The sequence below is a fragment of the Fukomys damarensis genome, unplaced genomic scaffold (assembly GCF_012274545.1).
Source record: "Fukomys damarensis isolate Sample0158 unplaced genomic scaffold, DMR_v1.0_HiC HiC_scaffold_4, whole genome shotgun sequence".
NCBI classification, from domain to species: Eukaryota; Metazoa; Chordata; class Mammalia; order Rodentia; family Bathyergidae; genus Fukomys; species Fukomys damarensis.
The window spans coordinates 36,787,463-36,798,067 of NW_022900916.1; the positions used below are offsets into that span (position 1 = coordinate 36,787,463).

General features: G+C 40.1%; 1 protein-coding gene across 2 annotated transcripts in view; it reads right to left on the bottom strand.

Moving 5' to 3' along the window:
- Positions 1 to 10,605, bottom strand: part of Mest — a 19,453-nt gene that overhangs the window by 3,303 nt on the left and 5,545 nt on the right. The window contains exons 1-10 of one of the 2 annotated variants that reach the window (XM_010633524.1): positions 10,514 to 10,599; positions 7,485 to 7,639; positions 5,916 to 5,995; positions 5,435 to 5,512; positions 5,183 to 5,319; positions 4,972 to 5,030; positions 3,848 to 3,888; positions 2,645 to 2,715; positions 2,318 to 2,419; positions 917 to 993 (exon numbers count right to left, since the gene is read on the bottom strand). In XM_010633524.1, coding sequence (XP_010631826.1) covers positions 917 to 993; positions 2,318 to 2,419; positions 2,645 to 2,715; positions 3,848 to 3,888; positions 4,972 to 5,030; positions 5,183 to 5,319; positions 5,435 to 5,512; positions 5,916 to 5,995; positions 7,485 to 7,639; positions 10,514 to 10,539 — 826 coding nt within the window. In that variant the 5' untranslated portion in view covers positions 10,540 to 10,599. Of the gene's footprint in view, positions 1 to 916; positions 994 to 2,317; positions 2,420 to 2,644; positions 2,716 to 3,847; positions 3,889 to 4,971; positions 5,031 to 5,182; positions 5,320 to 5,434; positions 5,513 to 5,915; positions 5,996 to 7,484; positions 7,640 to 10,513; positions 10,600 to 10,605 lie in introns of those variants that run through there. The other variant, XM_010633525.2, reaches the window with a different exon arrangement.

The following is a 10,605-nucleotide window of genomic DNA, read 5'->3' on the forward strand; positions in this document are numbered from 1 at the left end:
TGTGTGTGTGTGTGTGTGTGTGTGTGTGTGTGTGTGTGTGTGTGGTTTTTTTGTGGGTGTGATTTTTTGCAGGGAGCGATACCAGGGTTCGAACTCAGGATCTTGTGCTTACGATGTTGGCATGGTGCCACTGAGCTAAATCCCTGCCCCTAAAATAATTTTTTATGATAGAAAACCTAGCTTCTATTGTTAGGCTACAAGGAACTACTGAGAGTTTGCCAGTTAGTTCATCTGGGACATTTTCTCCTACATAGAACCATTTGGTCCCTCTTTAGCACATCTATGCCCTGCACCAAAAGGAATAAGCCCCGCTTTCAGCATTCCCTTTGTGTAAATCAAGATGCTGTACTGTCATTGCTTAAGTCTCTTCAGTTACAACTGACTCTTGACATTTGAAACCAAACAATAATTTCTTGAGCACTAACCACTTTGTGGGAAGCATTGTACTGACTTCCTTTTTAAATCTGTACAAATGAGATGAATGAGCACAGTCTATTTAAAGGCTCTTGATTAGTAATCTCAGCAGCCTCCAGTCCCAGCAATTCAACATGTAATGTGGTATTCACTGATAGTGTACACCAGAGAAACCGGCAGTACCAACTACATTTACAGTAATACACTCAGTGTTTTATATATCTGTCTACACATAAGTCACTGGTGTTTCCAGATGTTGGGAGTAGGGTTGCCAGGGAAATAAAGGATGCCTAGTGAAATCTGAATTTCTGATTAAAAATAAATAAATTCTTATATGCTCTCAGCATATAAGAAGTTGTTTAGCTAAATTTCAGATTTAATTGTGTCTTATAGTCTTATCTGCTAAATCTAGTAACCCTAATTGGAGGTGATAGGAGTTCTGATTATTTTAACCCCATAGTCCTTAAGGTTTCCTATCAAGAATCAATATAAAGATACTCACTGGGAATAGTTACAGAGGCAAGAGCTCCAACCCAGCGTCTTCTAAACTTCTTCCTCTGATTGATGTACTGTAAGAGGCTATAGGACAGGTAAGTCAGAAGGTGCAGAACAAAAAACCTTTATTGTTAGTGGGATTCAACTGCCTGACATGGCTGTAAGGGATGGATCTTAATCCAGAAGCAACTTGGAATTTTTGGAATGGCCTGCTTTTTCCATCTGTGTTAAGCATCAAGTGACTGCAGAAGTGATCATATCTACTGCCTGTGTGAGCATTAATGGTTCTGTGCATCCAGTGATCAAGGAATGAGGTCTCGGGAAGGCTAAGTTATTTTGGAGTGTATGTGACAAAAGCCTGCATCTTGGGTTCCAATTCTGGCCTCACAGTAACCAGTTCAGTGCCTCAAAGATATGATGTAGCATACATCTTTTGACCCCCCTTTCCTCATTTTTGAAAGGGTTGAACTGTATGATCTCTAAATTGACATCTGACTCTGAAATTCTAAATGTAGAAGTGCATAACCATAAAGCTTCATCATCTCTGTACCAGAGAGAGAATGGGGAAATTTTCTTATTCTAAATATAAGATGCCACGGCCACATGTTAACACTTAAACTCATGCATTTTAATTGTTCTGCCTGGCAGCTTCAGGACACTTATTTTTGTGAATCTCAGTATTGCCTCTTAGAAACAGTATTTGCTTTTTGGAAAGGAAAATGTAAGAGATTTTTTAAGAGTTCTGTTTGTTTTTCAATTCTGTGTAGTAAAATGAATCTTTGAGGATTTCATGGCAGTTAGGGGTGGGAGCAAAGAATGGTTCCCTTTAATGTACAGTTCCCAGCAAAGCCATCAGTGAAAATACTGGAAGCTACACTGACCCATCTGGTAAAAAGACAGAGCCTTACCTCAAAGAGTTACAGATAACACCATCTCTAGATCCCTCAGTGAAAGCAGCTACGTTCTCATGTTCTCATTTCAGGAGACATGGCAACTCTTTGTACAAGACAGGGAAATCCTGAGTCTCATTTCCTGTTGCTACCAGAAAGGCATGCAAAATGAAGAGCCTCTTGCAGTGTGAGGGCTGCATTTAAACTTCTTTCACAATGGAGATCGAACATTTTGAAGCATTTAGTACTAATAGAGTCTAAAGAAGGGTTTGTCAAAGTCGGTTACAAACCAAAATTAGCATTAGAATTTGCAGCAATTTATAGGCAAAAAGTACTAAATGGTTTAGGTGTAGGGGCTTATCCTATGTTTGACTTCTTTCTTTTTGGAAAGCACAGACCATGACAATATTAGGTTTGCCTCACAGTCCTAAAGCAGCCTTGTTGTGGTAGGAAACAAGCCAGCTAGGCACAGAATAAGCAATCCTGTATCTTCGACCAAATTCCAGAACATTTCTTACCTGTCTATGACCAAGTTCCCATCATTGTTGCGGATGCCTGCCCACATGTCCCACAGCTCACTCTCAGAGGGTCGAGTATATGGTCCAAAGACTGGGGTGAGACTGGAAGAGAGTCCAAAATGCAGAAAGGTAAGTGTGGGGAGAATTTAGAATGCTAAATCTGACTAGAACGTCAGTGGTCACACGGTCTGACCCTTAAGTGATTTATGAATTCCTTCTACTTCCTTGGCAAGAAGCCAGCACTTTTGCTTGAAAATACCAAACCTCAGGACTGTCCCCAAACTATAATTATTCCTAGGCTACAGTCAGTCTTTCATAATGACTTACCCTCGAGTGAAAACAAAGAAGTTCATCAACCTCGTGAGGATGGGTGAGAGCACGCCTCCATCTTTGAGTAGCTGTAGGTAGTAAGTGGAAGAAAAAAAAAAAATTAAGGATCCAGAGAAAGATGGACAGTTAACCAGGTTAAAAGGATTTATACTAAGAACTAATAAGGCAGTTAGCCAAATCTACTGAAAATTTTGGTACATGGCTTTATTTTTTCTTTCTGTATTGCCAACCCACATTTTTCTTTCATGGAAGATATATATTTCAAATTCCTTTAGAGATAATTTACATTTTGCTAAATCCCCAGTACTTTTTTTTTTTTATAAATGAGCTCTCTGCTGCCCAGGCTGGCCCCAGACTTCTGGGCTCAAGCAGTCTTCCTGCCTCAGTCTTCCAGGCTGCTGGCATTATAGGTTCAAGCCCCTTTGCCTAGCCATAAATCCTCAAGACTTACGTTTACACCAGGATTCCAGTTTATTCAGACTTAATGCTTATGACATGAGTCTTTACATAGTAGTATTTCTTCAAATACTGTTCATCTTTCTTTTTTTTTTTTAATTTAATTTATTGGTACATTCTAGGTAGACAGTACAGTTACATTCATTACTGGGATCTTGTACCTTTACATGCCAGGTCTTGGTTCTCATTTTTTCCCCTTGTCCCCACCCTCCCTTCACCCTCCCCTCCCCTCCCCACTTCAAACACTTTAATTCCATTTTTACATTTTCTCATATTTTTTTCCTTTTCCCTTATTCCCCCTTCCCTATCCTTCTCACTGCTGTTCATCTTTCATCACCAGAAATAGTTTCAGTTTTATGTAGAAGCCACTTCTTAGGCAGATTTTATCTGCCTGAGCAGGGAAAAATTAACTTCATTGATGTGAATCCATAAGGAAGAAGACTTTAATTATGGTCCATTTTACATTTTCTCATATTTTTTTCCTTTTCCCTTATTCCCCCTTCCCTATCCTTCTCACTGCTGTTCATCTTTCATCACCAGAAATAGTTTCAGTTTTATGTAGAAGCCACTTCTTAGGCAGATTTTATCTGCCTGAGCAGGGAAAAATTAACTTCATTGATGTGAATCCATAAGGAAGAAGACTTTAATTATGGTCCATCACAGCAGATATGGCCATTAAAAGGTCCCCACTCTATTATGTCAGCACAAGTCTTAAAACAGGCTCTTTTCAATAAAGTAACCAACCTTTTGGAGAAGGAGAGGACGGTGAGTCTCGGGAAAGATACCTTTAGAAGAAAACATTGCATTTAGTCTTGTACCAAAACTTAGTTCAAATGCAGACCCATTACTGGAGACTACTGATCCTATTCACTGTCACCTCTGAGGCATTTAGTGCTGAAACAGAATTGCAAATAAAAACTTAGTACAGTCAGTCACTGCATGACAGTATTTCAGTCAACAAGGGACTGTATATGTGTATCTCATTAAGCAAAGCATGACTAGTGTCACATAATTCTCCAAGCAATTCCATATTCAACTGTGAATTAAATTGGAGAAATAGTTTATACTGTCATCCATAATGCTGATAACTAAGCTGTGGCTCCCCTTAACATATCCTCCAATTGCTCAGAATGGTGGTGTTAATGATCTGGGCTGCCAACACAGAGCAATTGTTCAGTAAGTATAAGTCTTAAACAAAACAACAAAACACCTAGTTTTTTCTTTTTCATATTTTTCCAGAGTCAGTGGGAGAAACAGAGAACTCTTACTCTTCCAAGCTGTCCATAAAGCACTTGGGACATTTAGATATTCGTGGATTTACAAGATGTGCTCAATGGTACATAAAACAAGCATCTCTGAAAGGTCTAATTCAGGGTCACTAATTTCTAACTGAAACTGAGTGCTAGCATCTAATTAAGACTTTTAAGAATCTAATACTAATACCACAGACATACTAGAAACACCTGTGGCCTTCTAGCTTGGAATCTATTCTTTCATAACCCACTGCAGTTCTTACAGATACAGCAAAACAGCATTTGCACTCAGTACTTCTAGTCAGTGTTACTGGACTCACCATTAGGTCTGTCTAATGCACTGCAAAAAAATATGACTACAGTGCAGCTTCTTAGATTCCATTCAATATAATCACTTAAATTTGTACTTCTGTTGATCTCATTTTCTATATTTAAAACAATTCTGAGAAAAGGTCCATAAATATTATCGGACCATCAAAGCAGTTCGTGACACAAAAGGTGAAAGACCTAGTTTCATTGTATATATGGTTATCAGGTTGTCTCTTATCACCCCATGACATCTAAAGTGGCCCTTCTAGGCTAAATCCCAATTCCACCTACCACTAAGACAGTTACCTCCATTCGACAGACAGAGACTCTTTATGGTAAGCCGACCAGACCGATTCTGCTTGTACCTAGAACAAGGGATGAGGAAACATGTTGCTGAGCAGACCAATGCAGTAACGAAGACAGTTCCCCCCAGGGAAAGGGGTAGGATGGATCTAGGAACTACTTTATTTTTTCAGCGTTGTAAGTTAGGGTAACAGAAGTCTATGGCTTCACTGACCTATACAGCAGTTCCTGAGCAACAATATCGCCATAATCATGAGACAATAGATTGATCCTGCGGTTTTGGAGTCCCAGGTGCCGCAAAAGCGCCTCCACAATGCTGGCTTGCTCAAATATGGAATAGTGATGTGGCCTCTAAGGAAGGGAAAGGCCAGATATACAGGATAAAGTCACAGGTGCAGATCTGTGCTGACCTATTCCACCACACCTATCCCACCCCCCACACCAGCCCCATATAGGTTCTGCTTACTGGTTTGTCACTGAATCCAAAGCCTAAGAAATCAAGAGCAATCACTCGATGAAACCTCAGGGTCAGACCTTCCCAAATCTATAGGAAAAAAAGCGTGATTTGGATTTTCTACTCCTGTGCCACCCCTCCACTCACAGCAACAAGACACTTCATCCCAATCTCAATTAAACACAGATTTGGATAAAGCAAGTTACTTGATAAAGTCTCATGAAGCCACAATAGGCCCCACAGATGATTCTCTTTGAAAGTGCTTGATTCCTAGTAATTAATCTCTATCAAGGACAGAACTAGCATTTTTAGCTTGGCAATGATCCTTCCAGACTGCCAAAGAGCTTTTTACTCCAATAGAGTAAATGAGAAAGAGTTCAATGTTGATGCTGTATTATTAAGCAATTCAAATATGCAAGAGCCTTTTAGTGCTGACAAGAAAATCCTTGACTTAGGATTTTTTAAAGATACAGTAGGATCTAGAAATCATTACCTTATACCAATCATAGCTGGAAGTTGGAAAGCCATGTAAAAGCACAACTATCTCAGGACTTCCAACAACACCCAAAGAGTCTGGGAAAAAAGGAAAGATCAGTTAGGCCAATTCTCTGAAAAAATAACCTTTTAAGATGTTAAATATCTAAGTAATCTAACAGTTCAAAGGACAAGAATCTGTTACTAAAGTAATGACATTAAAATGATATATTGCTTTTTTTAAATTCAAGCTTATTGCTTTAAGAACAGGCACTTTCTCTTTTGAATCAGTATATTTAAAATGTAGCATAGACTTTATATGCAAATATTCAAAGGCAGGTTGCTCACTTTCACCCAGATTTTTCTCCAAAAGCATATCCTAATTTCTTCCTCTATTTTGCATTATTAATATGTAGACTGTTTTTCACAGTAAAAAGCAAACTTTCAAAGTTAAAGACATAATTACAACAAAAGCCAAAAATGCTTTCTACCTTATCACTAATTTATCACAAAAATTCTCTAAGGTATGGCAGCTTCTCCCAGTGAATGCCTTAGCTTATGCTGTTGGTCTAACAATTATTTCAGAAGTGAACCAATGCAACATCAAAAGCCTAATGCTGTGTGTTGTAAAATTCTATCAACTACAAAAAAGGGTCAATCAAGGCAGATTTTAAATGTGTATTACAATATGGATCATTAAATAGCTTTAAAGTTAGCCAAACAAAATATTTTGCTAATAGTATTAGATTAAAACTAATACATTCATATACTGCCAATAGCTTGAAAATTTGGTTAGTTTTTAAAAATAATTTAATTAGTACCAATTAAAATTTTTATGCACTGTAGCCTAGGAGCTTTAGTCTTAATCAGTGCAATGCCAGATATTGACAATCTGGAAACAAACCAAACAACTATCGTAAAGAAAATTATATACTTACACTTAATTGAATATAGCAAATGAGAGGAGGTCAGGAGCAATAATGAAAAACGGTTTATGACAAACATTTTTCGTTATTGCTCTTGACCCCCGCCCAAAAGAAATGTTTTCCAATCTTTTCCTCAGTTTCTTCACCTATGAAATGAGATTAGTGGCACCCATCTCCAAATGCTATTGTAAAGATTAAATGAAACAATGAAATTTGAAAATGTAACTCAATTCTGGCATATGATAATTACTTGATAAACAGTCATAATAATTATCAGCAAATTAATTTATATAACGGAAAGATTTAAATCATTTGGGAACACATGACAAATCATGTTTATAGAAAACAATTCAATAAAATGAAATCAGGGAGGGGAGAAACAACCATTCCGTCTCTGAATATCGAACATACTACCTGACACTAGGGGCGCTCAAAAGAGAAAACCAATATCTGAATACATATTAGGCTGAGAAAATACTTTTACTAAAAAGTCAGGTTACAGAGATTGTAATCTCAGTTTTATTCCCTAACCTTCAAGCATAGTACATAAAAGGGCTATTCTTCCCTATCACTAAGGGACAAGAGATACCAAGGGACATAAGTATCTCAGCTAGGACCTAAGTGACCCACACCTTCGGGGTCTTCCAGTGGTCACTTCTTACCTTGGTAGAATATGCGTAGTCCCTTGTAGGTGAAAAACTTGCCAGAAGTCTTCCATGAGTGCAGGGCAGGGGAGAGCTGGGGGGGTGGGATGTGTAAGTAGGCAGCAAGCAGGGGCATAGCCAGGAGCCCTACCTGGACCCACCACTCCCTCATCCTGTGGAGAAAGGGTTGGGGGGGTATTGTACACATCCGCAAACCAGAAGTGACAGCACTGAGTAGGAAACTTCAGTACCAAGCAATGACTACTGCTCCCCATAAGGACCATAGCAGAAAGCTTCACAATAAGAATGTGACTGCCTCTGCCTGCTATGGCAATCACGTACTTGCTCACCAGTCTAGTTTTAAGAGAAAAAAAGCATTTCGATATGTAATCTACTTCCCTCCCCTAGCTTCTCCCTGTGAGCTCTTCATGATACCCACTAAAGAGGTTTCACTGGCTTTTATCAAGTTTTTCCAGGGAAGAAAAAATTTCCCTCATATTTACTTTAAAAGTTCTACCACCTACTTAAAAGCCCTCTCCAGTAAAATGTTTATATGCAAGGTACTAATGTCTTAAAGTGTGCGTAAGTGAAATATCAAATCCTTAAGCACAGAGGTGTTTGTAATTTTTAATATTTATCAACCTTCTGGCCTAAGTAAAGCCCTATTGAGCACTACTGTCTGGATTTGGGCTGAGAAACTGTTCAGGGCAAAGAGTGTGTAAAAACCAGACGATAGCTGTTGCACAGTATATTCCAACCATAAGCAGCTTTGTCATGACACCAAATATCTAATATCTTTGAGAAGTCTGGGCAGCTGATTACATTTCTGCTTTTCTTAGTAGACAGCTGAAGAAATGCCCATTTATTTAATTTCATAGGGTCTGCCCCCTGAACTCCCCCACCCCACGATTAGGCAGAGCTCATACCTGGCATGTTGGAATTAGTTTTGTCTTTGGAAGGAAGCACTGGTTTGTACACCTAGCCTTGCCATTCACAGAACTTCAAAGGTTCATCCAGGTCAGTTTATCCACATTGACTACAAGTGTTGAAGAGGAATTAGAAACAATTTCCTCTGTATCAGTCTGTGACTTCCAATGGTCACCAGGGAAAGAACTATGACAAGTTTTCTCGAAATAGGATATAAACAGTACCCTCCAAAACTAAAAGCATTCAAGAGAAAAGCTACAAATAAAGGAAATCAATCAATAAAGTCCTAGTGGACACACACCCTACCACGGTATTACCTGTAATCTAAACCCCAATACAAACTAATCCAATTCAAAAAAAAAAATTTTTTTTTTAACTCAAAATAAACTGATGGTCCCACAGTGCTAAAATAATCATGCTCCTGGGACCGGGGATTTAGCTCAGTGGCATCACACTTGCCTCAAAAGCACAAGGTCCTGAGTTCAATCCCCCGGACCAAAAAGAAAGAAAAAAATAACCATGCCCCTTAGAGAATCTCAGCCCCCCTGTTTCTGCCTTAGAGATTAGTAAGGCAATCTATACCTCCTCCTGAAGTTATCTGTCTGTAAAACAGATACAATTCTACCTTTTAAGGTAATACTAGGAATGAGTTGAAAAGTGCTGGAACCTGATGTCTATCAGTCTGTTCCCTGAAACAGTAACAGGCTACATCCCAATACCTCCTTGAAAGGTAAATGACAAAAGGTGTTGCGTTTCGGTTATTTTCTGAGCGCACTCTGTCCTGTCTCATTTCATACATTTTCGCGTTGCCTCTTGTAGCACCCATTCACCATTCCAGCAGCTGAATGTGCAGTGACTCAGCAGAGCTAGGGATGGGCTCCAACAGCGGCAAACTAAGGGGCTTCCAGCTAGCACTGGGGAGTTGTAAAAAACGAAGCATCTGACACTCGCACTCTTACTCAAGCTCACACGCTGCACTCCCAGAAAGGAAAGACAAAACCCAGCAGGGAGCCATTCTCTGTCTTAATTACCTCAGTAAAAATGCTCCGAGAACATTTCAGGATTTTTATCAATCAGGCAATCAGTAGACAAAATAGATTAAACATTTTTTGGTTGACTCTTCATTATCTGATCCATGATTTGAGAGTATGCATTCAGCAAAATCCAGTAACAAACTTTGTGGAAATTAACCTTCTGCACCTTGATTTTTTCATCTTGTAAATGGGAAGGGTATTATCTAATACCACCAAATCTGCCCACCTGACGGCATCGCAATGAGAAGACGCACTACCTTGGAAATCTAAACCAAAGCAAATACCTCCCAGTAATACCATGACGACAGTTTGGTCGCACTCCTATTTCCCCTGCACTTCGTAATGACACCCGAAGAATACTAAACGCCAGGAGTCTGGCGAGGTCCAGGTACAACTACGCTGTCCTCGGTCACTGCGCCGTCAGGGTCTGGAAAGCTTGAATCAAACCGCGGCAATACCCACATCTCGAGATCCTAAGTCGCGCCGCGGCAATTCTGAAGGGTCTTAAAATCCTAAACTGGACGATGTCAAACTCTACAAATTCCAAATCTTGCTACAGCGCGAATCAGGTTAATTCCTAAATCCCACCTGGGCGTTACCATGGCTAGAAATTCTAAATCATGTCATAGTGATGACTAAAGCTAGAAATCCTAAATCGCCCCAGGGCAATAGCAGGGTCTAGAAACTAGGGAGATGCTGAGGTCTAGAAATTCTAAATTGCGACACGGCAATAGGTACATCTTTAAAATCCTAAAATCCACCAGAGCCATTTAAGGAGCTAAAAATCCTAAGTAATGCCACAGTGGCAGACGGGGTCTAAAATCTCCAGTCCACACAAAGGTAACGCAGTACTACAATTTAGAGACCCTAAAACCACCAGGGCGAGGCAGTGATCTGAACATCCTAAATCAATTGGGAACACTGCAGGGTTTCCAAATCCTAAGCCAGGGAGACCCAGAGTCCGCTTCTACCGAGGGCAGGAGCAACTCCTCTTCAAGGCAGCAGCACTGCCGCGGGCCAGGTAAGGTTTTCAGCTTGGCCCTGGTCGACCACACCCCCTCACAACCCCGTAGAGGCCGCACCCACCTGCGGAGGCGATCTCGGCGCACCATGGCCGCGTTATCCCATGCCGCCCGCCGCAGGGTTGCGGAGCTTGGGGCGCGCGGTGGCACCCGCAG